The sequence below is a fragment of the Microtus pennsylvanicus genome, chromosome 7, assembly GCF_037038515.1.
Source record: "Microtus pennsylvanicus isolate mMicPen1 chromosome 7, mMicPen1.hap1, whole genome shotgun sequence".
NCBI classification, from domain to species: domain Eukaryota; kingdom Metazoa; phylum Chordata; class Mammalia; order Rodentia; family Cricetidae; genus Microtus; species Microtus pennsylvanicus.
In genome coordinates this window covers 52,084,269-52,103,558 of record NC_134585.1, presented here as the reverse complement: position 1 = coordinate 52,103,558, position 19,290 = coordinate 52,084,269, and the positions used below count along the sequence as shown (strand labels likewise).

The 19,290-nt window shown below is 44.9% G+C and overlaps 1 protein-coding gene across 6 annotated transcripts in view; it reads left to right on the top strand.

Annotated features, from left to right (window-relative positions):
- The window catches only part of Runx2 (RUNX family transcription factor 2), a 239,385-nt gene that overhangs the window by 81,515 nt on the left and 138,580 nt on the right, over positions 1 to 19,290 (top strand). For all 6 annotated transcript variants that reach the window (XM_075980690.1, XM_075980687.1, XM_075980693.1 and 3 more), the window contains one exon: positions 14,372 to 14,533. In XM_075980690.1, coding sequence (XP_075836805.1) covers positions 14,372 to 14,533 — 162 coding nt within the window. The remainder of the gene's footprint in view (positions 1 to 14,371; positions 14,534 to 19,290) is intronic.

The window sequence follows — 19,290 nt, the reverse complement described above, 5'->3', positions numbered from 1 at the left end:
GCATTTCCCAACATAATCCTCTCGGAAACAGGAAAGCACAGCTGGGCAGTGTGTGTCTCAAGTTCCCATTCACTAAGTGCTGAGTGACCACATGGTTCTGTAATGGGAAGCAAGCTGGGAGGTGACATGGGTTTGAGTGGTGATGGCGACTCTAAGTGTGACAGGGAAGGAACCCAAGAGAGGCGGAGTGGCTGCAGGATTCCACCAGCAGGGAGTAAGCGAGAGCCGAGGCTCAGGGCCACTCTATCTCTCTCACCCACCATGGGTTGTAAAGGAACCTCCAACTCAAAAAGCTCCAACTCAAGGACACATCACTGGATGTAGTCCTGTTTGCCATTGGTGGCACCGTGCTTGTTTCTGAAGTCACTGGCCAGCTTGCCCTGGCTTCTTCTTTTGAGAGTCTTTGGGAAGGGTGCTTCCTTGACCGTGTGTGTAACTGGAAATCTCATTGGAGAAGTTGCTAATCGCAATCTGCTTTTTTAGAAAAAGAACACAAATCCTGAGTATGAACACTGTCTCACGTCTGTTAGGTTTGGGGGTAGCCTCTGAGGTAAAAAGCACCATTTTGGCAAAGGCTATGCTCCCGTCCGTAAAGAGCAGGGCTCCAGTGAGGGGGTGGTGGTTACAGGCTTATGGTGCTGCTCAGCCTGCTGGGGAGGTCCACACATGAACTTCTAGGAAGTGCTCTGATTGCGTGCAAGCATTCCTTAGTCTCGGAGGATGCTTCTAGAATCAGGGAGGGCTGGTTATCTGAGAGCAATCAATTTCTTGTTCCAAAGACTCTTCTTTGTATTTTCCTCTCTCTGGACCAGGAGATACATAGCTGGCATTTAGCTGTGACGAGAGGAGTCTGCTTGCTTCATCCTGGTTGAATGTCTTATGACTTTTTCTGGAAAGCATCAACTTCCTTCTTCCATTCTTCCCCAAGGCATCCTATGTTTTCTTATAGTTTCATGTTGGTTTTATGTCCATGTATGTAATGTATACATACAAACACATGCGTACCACCCCTCTTTATTAGTTACCAGGAACCTTTCTCACTTCCTTTTTCTTTCGGTGATGGCCTGTAGGCCAAAGGCTCAGGAGACAACATTAGAAGGAAATACACAGCTAGACAGCAGATCCAGGAGAGGGCTCTGGTGCATCTGTCCTGGCCGCTCTGAAGTTTACTTTCATCATGGTTAAGTTTATGGGGCTTTTCCATGGGGGAGGAATAACAACAACAATTTATATAATTTCAAACGTATTCTAAGCCACTTTTAATTTACTATATTGAACATATAAAATATGCAAACACACTCTATATAACATTCGATACTAGTTTGTATGGAATATGTTATTTAATATATGAAAGCACACTCCAGGAATAAAATTGTATGATACCGCTCTCATTTATGAACATCTAGTTGATCTTTTTAGGGCTTTGTTCCATCAGGGTCCAGTTTTTAACAGTTTGGAATCAATTTGCTTTAATGGTATTTAACACAACAACTTTGGCAGAGGTTTTCAGTATTGCCAGCCTTATTTAGTGGCTAAAAATTGGGGTCTGAGGAGATTTCTAAAATCCACAGAGCTGAAACCAGAAATGTATGTTTCTGGAAGAGAAAATTGGCAGGGTGGTTTTAAGTGGGGAGGGGTGGGAAGTTTTGGGAGCAGTGTTAACTTCTGTGTTCAGAGATGTCACCAGAGTGAACGAAGAGGAAAGAGACTTTGAGGTTTTAAAGTAAGGGTTGACTTTTAATTACTGATTCTGGTGACTTTTGGGGATCACACCACTCAGTGATTTGCACTGTGTGTGGAAAACTCTGCTGTTGAACTTACCCCCATCCATCTTGTCTTGCAGTTGACCAGAGCAAGCCTGTCCTTGTGTACTTATTCAGAAGGTCCCTCTCCTATCCTCATCTGTGTTTGTACGATTGTCTTATGGTTCAAATTCTTCATCCAGTCATTACTTCTCACAACTGTACCTCCTTGTAGATCTTGGAAAGACTGCTTCTCACCCTTCTAGACTCTGGTCAAGTTAACAGACAGATTTAGGGTGGAATGCTATTAGATGCCATCTTCAAAGCTGGCCATGGCCTGTATTAGTAACCACTCCCTGGTAGGCCTCTTTGCTGCTTTTATACATTACATTAGAGAGGAAGCATCTGTCTTGCCGAGGTTCAGGTACACAAGAGGCAGGTGAGCTTTCTACTAATTGGTTGCTCTAGGAGTTCTGGGGGCAAGTTAGAAGTGAGCCCCTTCTGCCCACAGAGTCACATGAAGATCAAGACTGAAGCGAACTTTGCACATTGGCTTTCAAACAGGATTTAAGTGTTTGCAGTGGACGGAAGCATGCTAACACTGGCAATAGCTACCAAATATTAGTCAGATCTAAGATGCTTACCAACAGCTAAGACATTTTCAGAAGAAAGAAGGTAGAATAAAGAGTTATAAATCCTCCTGTACCTTGGAGTAGTAACCCCCTGGGGAGAAGTGAAGATTGCCAACCAATAGCGTCATTGAGAGATGTAGTTGATGCATGTAAAGAGGAACTTTCTGTCAGGTAGATACCCCTTGCCTATGGGTGCCATAAATTCTTGCAACATCCCAAGACATAATTTATTTTGGAGCAGAGTCTTGGCTTCACCTAAAGCAGCTCCTCCTTATCACCCTGCCTCTCTCGGCTTTCATTTCCTCTTCAGTGTGTCTGTGCTTCTCTTTTATTTGAAAACATTCTTCTTGATAGGGAAGATTAAATCAAAAGGAGGCAGTGTAATTTTCCCTTCTAACTGTCAGAAGTGAAAAAAATACACCCATTGCTCTCAACTTCGATGCATTTTGTTTATCGGCGGGGGAGCCTGTTAAAAGTGTCCTTCAACCTTGATCAGAGTGTAGGAGGTGAGGTCAACAAAAATGCCCCTGATCAAGCACCCCAGGATAGCCTTGCCCATCCAGAGCCAATCCTGACCCAGCCTGGAGCATGTTGGGGAACCCCATTCCATAGTCAGATGATGTGTTAAGGCCACTCAGTGTCTTCCACTAGCTTCTGGGTTTCCCAAATGCGGCCCCTGAACTCCACCTCGGTGTCGATTTCAGCTGCCGTTTTCCCTGCATGCCCTTCCCTGTGTTGGCCCCTTGGCTGGATTTCTGCCCTGTTTCTGTTATGATGCTGTCAGAGGGAGATTTGGAAATGCATAACTGGGTGTGCCACCCTATTAAACAAATAAAGCAGAACAAAAACCAAACCTGGGATGACCTTCTGTTGCACTTAGTGTGAAGACCCGTGATTCTAGCACTGGCCAGCAACTTCCGCATTACCTGGCTCCTCCCTCCCACTTCTGCATTCTCCTCCACTTTCGCTAGTCCCCATAAGCACACTGTCTGTCAAGTCCTCAAAAAGACGACACTGCTTCTTTCCCAGGAACTAGATACCTGCCATCCCTTTGCCCAGCCTCCTCTTAGCCCCACACAAACATCATCTGGGCGTCTGCCTCCTCACCAGGTCTTGGCTCAGTCATCATGGCCTTAGGGAAGCTGTGCCCGGTGCCCAGGTTTCTCCTGCCATACATTCCCAAGTGTCATGGCTATCCCCTTCTTATCACAGTTAGATGACGATGTCATTGGCAGTCTCTCCTATCCAGCTGCAAACTCCAGATGTTGGGCTTGGTAGTTTTGTTTTTATCCATCACACAGCACCACAGTAGAGAATGAATGGTTTTCAATGAATGACGAATGCCTGGTGGACAAATTTTAGAATCCTGGGTAATCATCATCCAACTGATAGTAAGTGTTCCTGTGCCCGGGGTGTGACACTCTGGGTGCTCTGTCTGACCAGTGTAATGGACACTAGCCCAATCTGAGTCTGGATTTATTATGACCGCATTGGCTTGAACTTAGTGTAATGCCCCTCAGCCAGCCCCATATTCCAATTAGAAGTCAAATTCTGAGCACACTCCTTCATGCCCTACTCTTTTCCTCATTTACCACTGAGGTCCAGGTTGAGCTAAGGCCAGTCCCTCCTGAGTCTTGGGGTTTTCTTTTCACACGGAGAGCCCCTCCTTTCTGTAAGACAGTTGTGAGTCCTACACAGCATGGAGTTGATGTCACTGCGACAGCCCTGGCGTCTCCTGCTTAGATGCATAGCTTGATTCTGGTTCCTGTTTCTAGATCATATTGTAGGATACAGTACCTTTGATGGCACCCACCATTTCTTATTCTCTTCCTTGCTATTATCTCCTGGGATTTATTAAGCCCCCCCTTCCGCTGTTTCATAACCCATTGTCATGCCCACACAGCACCCAGTTTTATCCTGCTTGCTACTCTTTTCTCAAATTTCTCTTCATGGCTCCGTGAATCAGTTGGGTTGGTTTCCTACTGAGCGATTCTGTTTGCTTTGTTTGGGAACCAGATGAGAAGCCAGAATCCTATTCTTGGTCTTTTCTGGCACCAGCCGAGCCGCAGTGTCCTGTGGCGGAAGACACCTCTCTGTGTCGTTTTCCCTCAACTATCTTTCACGGTCATCCCAAGTCAGCTCTGCATGGCTTCCGCCATTTCCGCTGCAACTGCTCTCCCCAGGGAAGACTGTGTGTTAGGGGCTCACTTTCCACAGCATCTTACAGGTGGCAAAATCCTTCCGACCATGACAGAGCCATTCTTACTTTGTGAGAAGAACAAGTCTCTGATAATGCCAGTTGCTGGTCTGTGGCAGCATGGTTAAGGGCAGGAGACTCTTCGTGTTCTATCCATCTGTCTTGAGGGTCTGGACAGAGTGTGGAAGCTCATTCGAAAAACCCAAGCTAGCCGAAAAGGGTTTTGAAGAACACATAGCATATAACCTTGACTATTCCATGCTCACTGTTTTGAATTAGGAATGTCTATGTATAAAAATATGGATGGTCGTGACAATGTGTATTATGACTGCAATGTGCTGGAAAGGGGACAGACAATCATGCGCTTTAGCTGTTAATGCAGGTGGCTATATTTGACCCTGGAGTGAGTGGTCCGGGGGTATGGCTCTAAAGCAGTGTGCTCTCTCTGTATTTGACCCTGGGTATGGCTCTAAAGCAGTGTGTTCTCTCTCTATTTGACCCTGGGGATGGCTCTAAAGCAGTGTGCTCTCTCTGTATTTGACCCTGGGTATGGCTCTAAAACAGTGTGCTCTCTCTGTATTTGACCCTGGGTATGGCTCTAAAGCAGTGTGTTCTCTCTCTATTTGACCCTGGGGATGGCTCTAAAGCAGTGTGCTCTCTCTGTATTTGACCCTGGGTATGGCTCTAAAACAGTGTGCTCTCTCTGTATTTGACCCTGGGTATGGCTCTAAAGCAGTGTGCTCTCTCTGTATTTGACCCTGGGTATGGCTCTAAAGCAGTGTGCTCTCTCTGTATTTGACCCTGGGTATGGCTCTAAAACAGTGTGCTCTCTCTGTATTTGACCCTGGGTATGGCTCTAAAGCAGTGTGCTCTCTCTGTATTTGACCCTGGGTATGGCTCTAAAGCAGTGTGCTCTCTCTGTATTTGACCCTGGGTATGGCTCTAAAGCAGTGTGCTCTCTCTGTATTTAACCCTGGGTATGGCTCTAAAACAGTGTGCTCTCTCTGTATTTGACCCTGGGTATGGCTCTAAAGCAGTGTGCTCTCTCTGTATTTGACCCTGGGTATGGCTCTAAAACAGTGTGCTCTCTCTGTATTTGACCCTGGGTATGGCTCTAAAGCAGTGTGCTCTCTCTGTATTTGACCCTGGGTATGGCTCTAAAGCAGTGTGCTCTCTCTTTACACTGCAGCTTCAACCATCCATTTTCCCCAATGATCACCCGAGCTTTACACAGGAAAAGTGGATAAAGGCAAGGGGTGGCAGCGTGGAGAAGCCTTCACTGTACTCCGCATCGGCAGCCTGCGGCTACTGCAGACAATGAAGGCAAATCTCTGCAGCTGTCTTGTTTTCTACAGAGTTCTGCTGGTAGTGCTTTTATGTGCTTCTCTGGTCTTCGACCATGGCACCCCAGTTCTTACCATCTCTGTGAAGCTTGGCGCCACATCCGTGGTGTGTCCCTTGGGAGTGATTCTTAGGAAAGCCCCACTCACACATGACCCAAGTGTTAATCGATAGAGGCTTGCAACCCCTGGTTTCCTTATCCTTCTTCTATTAGGTTTTGCCAAAGCTCTTTGCCTGTCATTCCCTAACCCTAATGATATTCAGAAAGAACTTCCAAGTATTTTTCATATAGCCAGTTCATAGCGGAGCTCTCTGGAATTTCTTCTTTTTTAATTGAGCTACATATTTTTCTCTGCTCCCCCTTTCTTCCTCCCCTCTTCCCTTCTACCCTCTCCTATGATCTCCACACTCCCAATTTACTCATGAGATCGTGTTTTTTTCTACTTTCCATGTAGATTAGATCCATGTATATGTCTCTTAGAGTCCTTTGTTGTCCAGGTTCTCTGGGACTGTGAATTGTAGCCTGATTTTTCTTTACTTTATGTCTAAAAGTCACTTATGAGTGACTGAGTACATATTATATTTGTCTTTATGGGTCTGGGTTACCTCACTCAATATGATCTTTTCTAGAACCATCCATTTGCCTGCAAATTTCAAGATGTCATTATTTTTTTCCTCTGTGTAGTACTCCACTGTGTACATGTTCCGCATCTTCTTTAACCATTCTTCGGTCCAGGGGCATTTAGGTTGTTTCCAGGTTCTGTCTATGACAAACAAAGCTGCTGTGAACATAGTTGAGCACATGTCCTTGTGGTATCATCGATCATCCTTTGGGTATATACCCAAAAGTGGTATTGCTGGTCTTGATGTAGGTTGTTTCCTAATTTTCTGAGAAATCGCCATACTGATATCCAAAGGCTATCAGTTTGTATTCCCACCAGCAATGCAAGAGTGTTCCCTTTTCTCCGTATCCTCTCCAGCATAAGTTGTCATCAGAGTTTTTGATCTTGGTCATTTTTACAGGTGTAAGATGGAATCTCAGAGCTGTTTTGATTTGCATTTCTCTGATGGCTAAGGAGGTTGATCATTTCCTTACGTGTCTTTTAGCCATTTTAGATTCATCTGTTGAGAGTTCTCTGTTTAGGTCTGTTCCCACCCTCCTTTTTGGATTATTTGTTCTTTTGATGACCAATTTCTTGAGTTCTTTGTATATTTTGCAGGTCAGATTTCTGTCTGATGTGGGTGGAGTTTGGTGAAGATCTTTTCTGTAGGCTGTCATTTTGTCTTGTTGACCGTGTCCTTTGTTTTACAGAAGCTTTTCAGTTTCAGGGGGTCCCATTTATTAATTGTTTCTTTCAGGTCTGTGATACTGGGATTATATTTAGAAAGTGGTGTCCTGTGCCAATGCGTTCAAGGGTACTTCCCACTTCCTCTTCTATGAAGTTCAGTGTGGTTGGTTTTATGTTGAGATCTATGATCCATTTGGACTTGAGTTTTGTGCATGGTGATAGATATGGGTCTATTTTCACTCTTCTATGTGTTGATATTCAGTTATGCCAGCACTATTTGTTGAATATGCTTTCTTTTTTCCATTGGATATTTTTTGTTTCTTTGTCAAAACTCAAGTGTTCGTAGTTGTGTGGATTCGGCTCCATTGGTCTTCCTGTCTGCTTCTTTGCCAGCACCAGGCTCTTTTCACTACTGTCGCTCTTTTTCTTCGTGTCTGATGTTCAGTCACACAGACGTGGAATTTTTGTTTCTGTCATTTTTCTTGTTTGTGAGTATAAAGTCAGAGAGCCCTCACACCTCCTTTAGGGAGTGTGCAGCCTCTTTCCTGGCTGACTCCATGAACACTGCCTACTTTCCTGGTGTCCTTACCTTTGCATGAATGGCCGTTTCCAGTTTGCCTGATGGATGTCAGCTTAAGACACTGGAGTTGTCACTTTTCAGTTTCTCCTTTAGCATCCTGGGTACAGGGCGTTCCGTGCTGCTGTGCTTGGGGTTTATAGGGAGGAAGGCAGCGTCCATGCTTAGAAGTCCTAGATGAAGGGACACTACTCAGGGTGGAGAACTTAGAAAAACTGCTAAGCATTGGTACTTTATGGCTTGTTTCTAACCTTGGAGTGTTCTCGAAAACACAAATACTGCCTCGTTATGTCAGAGCTTGGTTTTGTCTTCTTCTTCTTCTTTCTAGTTTTCAACGAGAGTTCAACCTGTGCTCTAAGTAGCTGCGTTCACGAAGGAAGCCATGGCTTCCTCTGGACACACAATCATAGTAGTTCTGATCATCACACGGCCACTGTGCATGCCTGGTGGTGACTCAGAGCTTGCTCTCATGCATGTGGAGGCGTGTGGAGGCGCGTGGAGGCGCGTGGAGGCGCGTGGAGGCGCGTGGAGGCGCGTGGAGGCGCGTGGAGGCGCGTGGAGGCGTGTGGAGGCGTGTGGAGACTGTCCTTTCCGGGTTCATCCACAGGGTCTCTGCTGCTCTCTCCTCTTTAGCATTTAGTCATTATGACTTATCACATCCTACCTGTGAGTCCCATTATTGGAAAGACCTAATTTTTCTCTCTCAACTTTACGTTACAAGTTGAAAATCTGATTTTCAGTTCCTTGCTAAGACCTTGTTTTACGTTTGTGCAGAAATAGATATGGAGTGATACTGAAATATGCTTGTGATAACTTAGTATTTCAGGTCTCTTAAACACTAAAGAGTGTATGCACATAAAGATAGCACTAAAGGTTTTGCTTTGAAGCTTCCATATTGATGTAAAAACACACATCTGTAATACAGTGAGATGCTTTGGATACTGTTTTTGAAGGTTGCCACATAAAAAGAATGAATTGTAGTTTTAAAGCCCCATAAAAATATAAAAAGTTTAAATCAGGGGCTGGAAGGTGGCTCCGTGATTAAGAGCATTGCTGCTCTTCCAGAGGACCCAGCTTCGGTTCCCAGCACACATTTGGTGATGTACAGCCATATGTAGCTTCACTTCTAGAAAATCCTCACCTCCCTGGGAAATACAAACATTTTGCCTGCACATATATGCATGCAGGCAAAACACCATGCACATAAAATGAAAATAAATTTAAGAATCTTTAAAAATAATTTTTAAAACATTCAGTAGCAGGCTTGATTTCTTTTGATATCTTCTGAGAGGCTGTAGATGCTTTTGGGTAGATGCTGGTCCCGGAGGACATAATCTCCAAACTTCCATGCTTTGGGGCTTTGGAATCAAGACTATTCCTACTTTGGAGAAAACAGCTCCTGATGCTTGACTCACGTTTCTGAAGACCTAGAAATACAAGCCATGCTCTGTAGCTCCAGTGAGATTAAACAAAGGAAGCCAAGGCTTAACTGATGAGAGTTTCCCATTGATCATGGTTAACTCGATGGTCTGTTGCAGAGCTAGGCCCTTTGTGGTGATTTTAGCAATACCTGCTCTGACTCACTGAGTTTAGAGAAGAGGCTCAGGTTTCTTCAGGAAGTGAAGTTCAGAAACCATGCACTAGGTCTTTGACCTTCCTCCCTTCCTCCCTCCCTCCCTCCCTCCCTCCTTCCCTCCCTCCCTCCCTCCCTCTCCCACCCCTCCCTCCGTCCCCCCTTCCTCCCCCTCCCTCCCTCTCTCCCCCTCCCTTCATCCTTCTCCCCCTCCCCCCTCCTTCCTCCCCCCCCTCCCTCCTTCCCCCACCCCTCCCTCCCCCCCTCCCCCTCCCTCCTTCTCCCCCTCCCTCCCTCCTTCCCCCACCCCTCCCTTTCCCACCCCTCCCTCCCCCCTTCCTTCCTTCCTTCCTTCCTTCCTTCCTTCCTTCCTTCCTTTCTTGTTTTTGTTTTTCAAGAATAGGTTTCTCTGTGTAGCAACCCTAGCTGTCCTGGAACTAGCTCTGTAGACTACGCTGGCCTTGAACTCACAGAGATCTACCTGCCTCTGTCTCCCAAATGCTGGGATTAAACACGTGTGCCACCACCACCCAGCCAGGTCCTTGATTTCTCTCCACTGTGGGCATTAATAACTGTGACGCGCGCACACACACACACACACACTGTAACTATATATTTAAGTTAGGTTTATATGTTCTTAGGAAACTAAGTTATTTTAGTCATTTTCCTCCCACCACAAGATTGAAAAGTTGGAGGATAAGCTATTTGAAGATGTGGGAGTTTATTTTGAGGTGAAACCAAGTCCAAGAAGGACAGGGTCCAAGTTAAAGACAGTCAATTCCTGACATCTGTCAATGGGCAGCGAGGCAGCCTGGCACCATGCTATGCACTGTTACATTCTCGCTTAGCCTTCATAAGTTTAGGAGGAGGAGGTCTTGTTTCTCCCTATGTTGCTGATGAAATGGAAGCTTAGACAGGTCGTCCTTTGTGCGGCCAGTGGCCCAGAAAGGTGTCTGTGGGAGTCATGGTCTGTTGTCATTCACTTAGTGCTTGGAAAGGCCTGGGGTTTTCAGACCACTGGCTTTCAGGTCAAGGTTATTGTCCCTCACACCTGATCTCGTGCATACACTGTGGCACTTTTTATATTTTATTTTTCTTTGGTCTCTCTCTCCTGTCTCCCCCACTCTTGTCATACAGTCTTAGGACGAGGACCTTGAAAGAGACTGGCTGGGCTACAGCCAACCCTCCGGGAGACAAAGTCCAAGTACCCTGTCTTTGCTCAGAGTTGGTGAGAACATCCTCGTGGAAAGCCTCTACCGAAAGCCAAGTTGTCCTTTATTAGACCGATCAAGTTAATATTTGGCAGGCAGCAATTTTATGTAAAACTTCCTTGATGTAATAACTCTTCCATAGCGTAAGAGAAAATTAGAATGATTAATTATGACATTTTATTATTCTGGTATTTATTCAAGCCACCTGTAAGATCATTGTTGGGGAGCTTGTCCACTCAAGGTCTATATTTAATTATACCATCTCATCTCAGAAATATTTCATAGCCACACACACACACACACACACACACACACACACACACACACACACACACCAGGGAAACCCAGATAATGTGGAGTCAGATTTTTATTTCTTTGAATAATGATGCTGACTTGCCATTCACTGTGAATTATTAGGTTTTATTGGTGGGGGCCAAACTCAGAGATGATATTTCCACCTTCATTTGAAACAAGCAGTTCTAAGAACATTTCAGGTTACGTGGTAGAGCCTGCCCACATGCACTGGAAGCCCAATGATAGTTTTAGCATAGATCATAGGAGTTATCAAATGCTTCATTTTCACCTGGTTTTCCAAACATGCCTGCAGTTATTACTGTGTTCATTTTACAGCTAACACCACTTTCCTTATCTACTTAATAAGTACTGTGAGAGGCAGATACATGATCGGATCTGGCATAGTTCATGCTATGCTCATGAAAACCCAATCAGGATCATTATGCCAATTTTACAGATAAACCATTGGGCCAAGGAGTTTAAGTGACCTACTCCAAACAGTGGGGAGCTGTAAGACTAGCCTCAGTCTGTCTTCATGGCCAGTGGGTACAGCCACTTGGCCAGAGTCACTTTGGCACTCTGTGCAGTCTCATTTTCCAGACGAGGAAATTGGAGGCTCAGAGAGTTTGCTCCCCAGCTGATGTCATAAAGCTTATAAATAGTAGGGTGACCCTTCATCCCACATTCTCTTGCTAGAAGGCCTGTTCATTTCCCACTGTCCTAGGCTGTCTCTCTGCACAAAGGGAATGACCAAGGCTGTGTGTTACAACCGAGTTAAGCACCCTCACTCCGTTTGGGATATGTTTAATCATTATAGCCATTCCTTGCGTTTCGTTGTATTTCCCCCAGAGTAGGCACGGTGGACTAGCCCACCGACATGCTGTTGCATTTGAGGACTGGATGCACAGATCAGACTGCTTGTTCAGGAAGCTGTCTGGTGCAGCTCAGTCTGGATGATGCAAGCCCAGCTTTCTGTCCTGCAGGAAGCCCCTTTTGTAGCTGTGTGGCAGTTGTCTCTTTCATCTGCTGAAAATGTGCTCCAGTCCAGCCCCTTGCTTTTACGAGACAGTTTTCCTCCTCTGTAAGGAACGAATCCCTCCCCATCTGAAGATGATTTTCCATTTCTCTAAATAGTAACTTACATTTGTGGCGGAAGGCTAGGAATATATCAGTATCTGAGGATAACAAGGACCAGCCACTCAGAGCTGAAAGACTGCCGATCTGTACAGCCTCAACCTTGAGAGTCTTAAAATATAGAAATTCATTATTTTTAATCATCCAGTATCTTTTAGATTTCTGGAGGAAAGAATATGTTAATACAGTCCTACCCTTTTCTTAAATTGCAAACTCAGGTAAAAATGGTCCTTAAACTTGAATTGAGTGCCTCCCCGTATCTATTAATGTCAGTAAACATCAGATAAATATCCAGATGTATTTAATTATTTCCACTCAAGGAAGTATGTTCTATTTAGATAGTCTTTAAATAAATTGTTTCCAAACTGAACAAATAAGCAAGAAATAGCTGGAACTCAAAAGCTTTGACTGCATAGAAAAAAAAAAAAACCTAGCGGCTTTAAAAGAGGAAGGAGCCTAGGAAAAATCTGAGTCTTATTATGTATTCATTTTTATTTTGAGAAATAAACCTGAATTGACTGTTCAGATACATTTTTTTAAAAAAAGTAAGCTGTTAATATTCAAGCAATAATAGTCAATGGGAGAATTTTATACCTTTTCCAAAAGTACTCCACCTCAAATGCCTCAAATGTGTTTTAAGGATGGAACAATCTGCTATGAAGAGTATTTTGTTGTTTGTCCAATTTTAATATAAGAATGAAAGAAGGAGGGCTGGGGAGATGGCTCAGAAATTGGGATTAGGTGCTGCACTTTCAGGGTTCAGGAGTTCAGTTCCTAGAACCCACATTGGATTACTCCCAGCTGCCTGGAAATCCAGCTCTAGGGGATGCCCTAGATCCGATGCCCTCTTTCGGCCCCTGCAGGCACCTGTACTCATTTGGACACACACACACACACACACACACACACACACACACACACACACAAAGACATATGTACTTGCAGATTAATCTTAAAAAGCGCATGGCCCTGTACTGAAAGTCTGCTGTTGTGCTGTTCTCTTGATAGTTTTTTATTTACTCTCATGTTCCTGTGATCTGGTTATCATGAGAGGAAGCCAAGGCTTTGTGTGGCCAAAGCCATGCAGAGAGTGGAAGTCTCAGAGGTAATTCTGACCTAGTTGTAAGCATTCCAAAGCCCATCTATATTCAGATTATATCTGGTAAGACCCAATTCTATTAATTTTTTTAAAAAAATTAACATAAAAGTTTAAGTTAGCATTTAAATTTAAATTTGTTTATGATTCTGCCTGAACTACTCCGAATACACCCGGCCTCATCTGATCCAGGAGGCCAAGCAGGGCTGGGCCTACTTAGTACTTGAATGGGTGACCCCTTGGGAAAACCAGGTGCTGCAGTCTCAAAGGGAAAACAAAGAAAGACAATTGCCTTCTCTTTCCTTGTCCAAATGGATGGCCTGTTATTAAACCCCACGGAGATGGATCAAAGGCGTCTCAGCTCTTGTCAATTAACTGTGAGCAGCTTTCTGCCCATTATTTTTATTATCAGCAGCTATGGGGAGCACAAAGCTACAGTCCAAACACTTGACACTTTTAAAACAGATCTCAGTGGGGTTAAAACATTTTCCTGTTCTCCTGGTTGGGGCCATCTTCCTGCCACCAGGAACTTACGTGTTTAACATCCAGCCTGAACGGCCGTGAAGCTTTTCTATAGTCAATCCCAGTCGGTTTTAAAATTGACTTGTCTTTTCTCAAAGGTTATTTTCCGTTTTAGCTCTATTGTGAGATAGTGTATCCTGCTTTCTTCCTTTCTACCTCTTCCATTCTCACGCCCACCTCCATCCTTGTCTCCCCGACTCCATTAGGAGACGGCATCCAGTGACCCTCCCCGAAAGAAAGCCCACTGTAAGGGAAGTGCAGAGTTACACACATTTAGATCTAAGAGCCCACTGAAGCATGGACTCAGGAAAACAACAGTTAAAGGAGAAGTCTGCATCTTCCTGCAAAGTTATACAAGTTAATTGATAGGAAAAAATACAGTTCAAAAAGTGTGCTCAGGAAAGGAGCTTTAGAAAATACGGAGAATAAATAAAATAAATTCCACTTTGTAAAATAAGCAAAATGGATTGTTTTCTAAATGGCCACTGGACTTTCCAAACAGAAATATTTATGCAGAAGAGAGACAGATGGACCTTATGCGCACTCATTTTGTCGCGTTCATTGAGACATCAAGTCTAGAGAGCTCTGGGATATTTAAGGCCTAAAAGGGAAGAGGCCGTGGGAGATATTTATTATTATTATTATTTATTTTGTCATCGTGTTCCTCTGTTTCTGTGCTCTAAGCTCTGGGCTGCATGTTTCTATGGTTGCAGTAGCTGGAATACTGAACTGCTTTTTTTTTTATCTTTTTTTCTTCTTCCAGATCCCAGGCAGGCACAATCTTCCCCACCGTGGTCCTATGACCAGTCTTACCCCTCGTACTTGAGCCAGATGACGTCACCATCCATCCACTCCACCACGCCTCTGTCTTCCACCCGGGGCACTGGGCTACCCGCCATCACCGACGTGCCCAGGCGCATTTCAGGTAAAGACCGAACTTTAACGAGAAGCCCACTCCTGCACAGGGCCAGGGGGCTGGGGGTGGGAATGGAACCAGCCTGGCTTATCTATGCTCACAGTCACTGTCTATAGGAGGCACGCAACATTAGGCACCCGGTCTTCTGAATTGACGGGACTATCAAACACTTGAACATTTTTAACTCAAGAGATGAAAATCCATCAGAGATGGCATGCTTTTCTTAAGATGACCTTTAATGATACTCAGTTAGTGACCTGCTGAATCGTTTCCCAGTTGAGGGGTGGTCTTACACCTAGAGCTTTCTCCCAAAGGTCACGCCCCAGGCTTTCCTCCGCTTATAAGTCAAAGGACAGACTGTTGGCACCACCCCGTTTCTCTTGCCTGGGCTCCACAGTAACCCGTTCCAAGATTAGGACGCTGAGGAGACCTAGTCATGCACAGCACAGTGAGACCCAGAGGAGCTTAGAAGGCAGCAAGCGGTAGCTCCACTCTGGGTGGCAGCCCTGGTTCTCACAGATCCACCACTCCAAAGACACCCACAGCTGTGATCATAGTGGAAGGGTCTGTCTGAAGTGACCTGACTACCTTCTTCTCCATCCTACAGAGTCTAGCAGAGGGAGTCAGAGAGTTTCACGTAAGCCTCCAGGCAGACATGTAACAAGAAGCTAAAGGCCCTCACCTGAACACATGAGTCCCATAAATAAGGGGGGGAAATCTCTCCACTCGCCCTGATGTCCACCCCTCTCATATAAATACTCAGATATGACTTCGCAGGGCACACAGCCACTGTATCTCATGCCGTCTTGTGTCAGCGTTTGGGCCCCGAGCACCTGTTTGACTCCCGGCCAGGTTAATGCCTTTCTTTCTCTCTTTGTCTCTGTTTCCGTTTCTCTCCCTCTATCAATTTTCTGCAAAGCTCGGAGCCGTTACTCTCTGCGCTGAGTCCCGTCACTGACAAGCTGAAGCTCCGCCAGCAGGCTTCCGTTAGTCCACTCTCCTTTATTTCTTTCAACTTGGGAGGAGGGAAGGCTTTGTTTCTCAAGCGAGTAGCAGGAAAGGGCTCTCTGGTCCTAGTGCCTTCACATTTTCTGCTGCAGATGGACTCCCGGGGGTGAGTAGGGATGGGAGAGGGGCGGGGGGAGAGCTGGAAGGTTCTCTGGATAACCATGTTACCTCATTTTATTGACCACTGCTGTCCTTGCCTATGAATCACATGACATCTCTTGGGAGCTGGGCCAAGTCTAGATGTATAGTTTTCATCTCTCGAGTGAGGTCTCCTTTAGTCAGCACATCAATCACGGACACGGGAGAGGAAAAGGAAGACACACAGAGGGGCAGAGAGTTAGCGTGGTGCTGAGGCCACAGTGTTTGATGGAGTTGAGTTAGTTTTGATGGTTTCTTCTGTATTCCGTAGGAAGAAATGAATTTGCATAGAGCAAGCGGGACTCTTAGCACAGACTTGCAGGCTTGCTTGTGTTTAGGGTCCCTTCGGGCTTCTATCTGACCTATCTTTGTAGCTAAAGCAGGTTTTTGTTTCTTTCAAAAGCCCCAGTGGTGATGGAGAGATGGCTCAGCTATTAAGAGCACTTGCTGCTCTAGCAAAGGGCACAGGTTCGTTTCCCGACATTCACATTGGGCAGATCAAAACCACCTATGACTCTAGTTATGGGGATCTTCTGAGCTCCATGGGTGTGGGGCACACACATGGTACACATACATACACTCAATCACACACAGAGAGAAAATAAAAGTAAACAATTTTCTTTAAAAGAAAGAAAGAAAGAAAGAAAAAGAAAAAGAAAGAAGAAAAAAAGGGTTCCGGAGGACAATTGTAGCTCTAGGGACACAAGCCTACACAATTTTCTTGCCAAGGTGTGTTCACACCTGAATTCACCATGGAAACTGCTGTAAACAATGTTGAGCAGATGACTACCCAATGGGCTACTCCTTAGTGTTCACCGTTCACACATCTGATGTGGAACAAGGTTGTTTTGATCTTGTCGCTTCAAGCATTTCCATGAAATGACATTCTAGTTCTTTCCATTCTACAGAAGAGGTGGTGGGAACAGAAACTGACTGGCTAGGCAGCTGGGTATTGATTTTGAGCCAAAGGCAGAAATGAGACCCTGCTTTATACCGGTTTAAAATTCAGCTTTGTCCAGTTTTTTCCTCCTCTCTGAGCATCTCTGTGAGTTGTGACTGGTAAAGGGATAGCATGGAGCCAAGGTGGGAGGTTCTGTATAAACAGTAAAGAGAACAGAAAATCCCTCCTGTCAGCCTGTACAGAAACAGGAAGGAACAGGCAGCTGGGGACTGTCAGGAGCAGGAGGAACCCTGCAACTCCTGACCTGGCTCTTGCCTGTGGGGCCATGCACCCCGGCATTACCTGATGGGCCAGGAGTGGGTGCCTGTTCCACAACCTGGGGCCCATCCTGGGGATTATGTTAGGGAGATGATTGTTTTTTAGGGTTCCAGGGGCCAAATTGCACAATTTCTACTTTATTATTATTCTCTTCAATATATAAAACCATTCTCAAGATATACAAGACTGACCTTCCTCCAAGCGAGACTTGAAGGTTTTGTTTTTTCTTTAGAAAATAAAACTCTTTGGATGGAATCTATATGTACTATGGATGTAGACAGCTCTCTGGTCTGTCTACCCTGGCCAGCCCTCTAGTCTATCATACCTAGTCCTCTAGTTTATCATAACCAACCCTCTAGTCTGTCATACCTAGTCCTCTAGTCTGTCATACCCAGTCCTCTAGTCTATCATACCTAGTCCTCTAGTCTGTCATACCTAGTCCTCTAGTCTATCATACCTAGTCCTCTAGTCTATCATACCTAGTCCTCTAGTCTGTCATACCCAGCCCTCTAGTCTATCATACCTAGTCCTCTAGTCTGTCATACCCAGTCCTCTAGTCTATCATACCTAGTCCTCTAGTCTGTCATACCTAGTCCTCTAGTCTATCATACCTAGTCCTCTAGTCTATCATACCTAGTCCTCTAGTCTATCATACCTAGTCCTCTAGTCTATCATACCTAGTCCTCTAGTCTATCATACCCAGCCCTCTAGTCTGTCATACCCAGCCCTCTAGTCCGTCATAACTAGTCCTCTAGTCTGTCATACCTAGTCCTCTAGTCTGTCATACCCAGCCCTCTAGTCTGTCATACCTAGTCCTCTAGTCTATCATAACCAACCCTCTAGTCTGTCATACCTAGTCCTCTAGTCTATCATACCTAGTCCTCTAGTCTATCATACCTAGTCCTCTAGTCTGTCATACCTAGTCCTCTAGTCTATCATACCTAGTCCTCTAGTCTATCATACCTAGTCCTCTAGTTTATCATAACCAACCCTCTAGTCTGTCATACCTAGTCCTCTAGTCTATCATACCTAGTCCTCTAGTCTATCATACCCAGCCCTCTAGTCTGTCATACCCAGCCCTCTAGTCCGTCATAACTAGTCCTCTAGTCTGTCATACCTAGTCCTCTAGTCTGTCATACCCAGCCCTCTAGTCTGTCATACCTAGTCCTCTAGTCTATCATAACCAACCCTCTAGTCTGTCATACCTAGTCCTCTAGTCTATCATACCTAGTCCTCTAGTCTATCATACCTAGTCCTCTAGTCTGTCATACCTAGTCCTCTAGTCTATCATACCTAGTCCTCTAGTCTATCATACCTAGTCCTCTAGTTTATCATAACCAACCCTCTAGTCTGTCATACCTAGTCCTCTAGTCTATCATACCTAGTCCTCTAGTCTATCATACCTAGTCCTCTAGTCTATCATACCTAGTCCTCTAGTCTGTCATACCTAGTCCTCTAGTCTGTCATACCTAGTCCTCTAGTCTATCATAACCAACCCTCTAGTCTGTCATACCTAGTCCTCTAGTCTATCATACCTAGTCCTCTAGTCTATCATACCTAGTCCTCTAGTCTATCATACCTAGTCCTCTAGTCTATCATACCCAGCCCTCTATTCTATCATACCTAGTCCTCTAGTCTATCATAACCAACCCTCTAGTCTGTCATACCTAGTCCTCTAGTCTATCATACCCAGCCCTCTAGTCTATCATACCTAGTCCTCTAGTCTATCATACCTAGTCCTCTAGTCTGTCATACCTAGTCCTCTAGTCTATCATACCTAGTCCTCTAGTCTATCATACCTAGTCCTCTAGTCTATCATACCTAGTCCTCTAGTCTGTCATACCTAGTCCTCTAGTCTATCATACCTAGTCCTCTAGTCTGTCATACCTAGTCCTCTAGTCTATCATACCCAGCCCTCTAGTCCGTCATAACTAGTCCTCTAGTCTGTCATACCTAGTCCTCTAGTCTGTCATACCTAGTCCTCTAGTCTATCATACCTAGTCCTCTAGTCTATCATACCTAGCCCTCTATTCTATCATACCTAGTCCTCTAGTCTATCATAACCAACCCTCTAGTCTGTCATACCTAGTCCTCTAGTCTATCATACCCAGCCCTCTAGTCTATCATACCTAGTCCTCTAGTCTATCATACCTAGTCCTCTAGTCTGTCATACCTAGTCCTCTAGTCTATCATAACCAACCCTCTATTCTATCATACCTAGTCCTCTAGTCTATCATAACCAACCCTCTAGTCTGTCATACCTAGTCCTCTAGTCTATCATACCCAGCCCTCTAGTCTATCATACCTAGTCCTCTAGTCTATCATACCTAGTCCTCTAGTCTGTCATACCTAGCCCTCTAGTCTATTATACCCAGCCCTCTTGTCCACCCACTATTAGGCT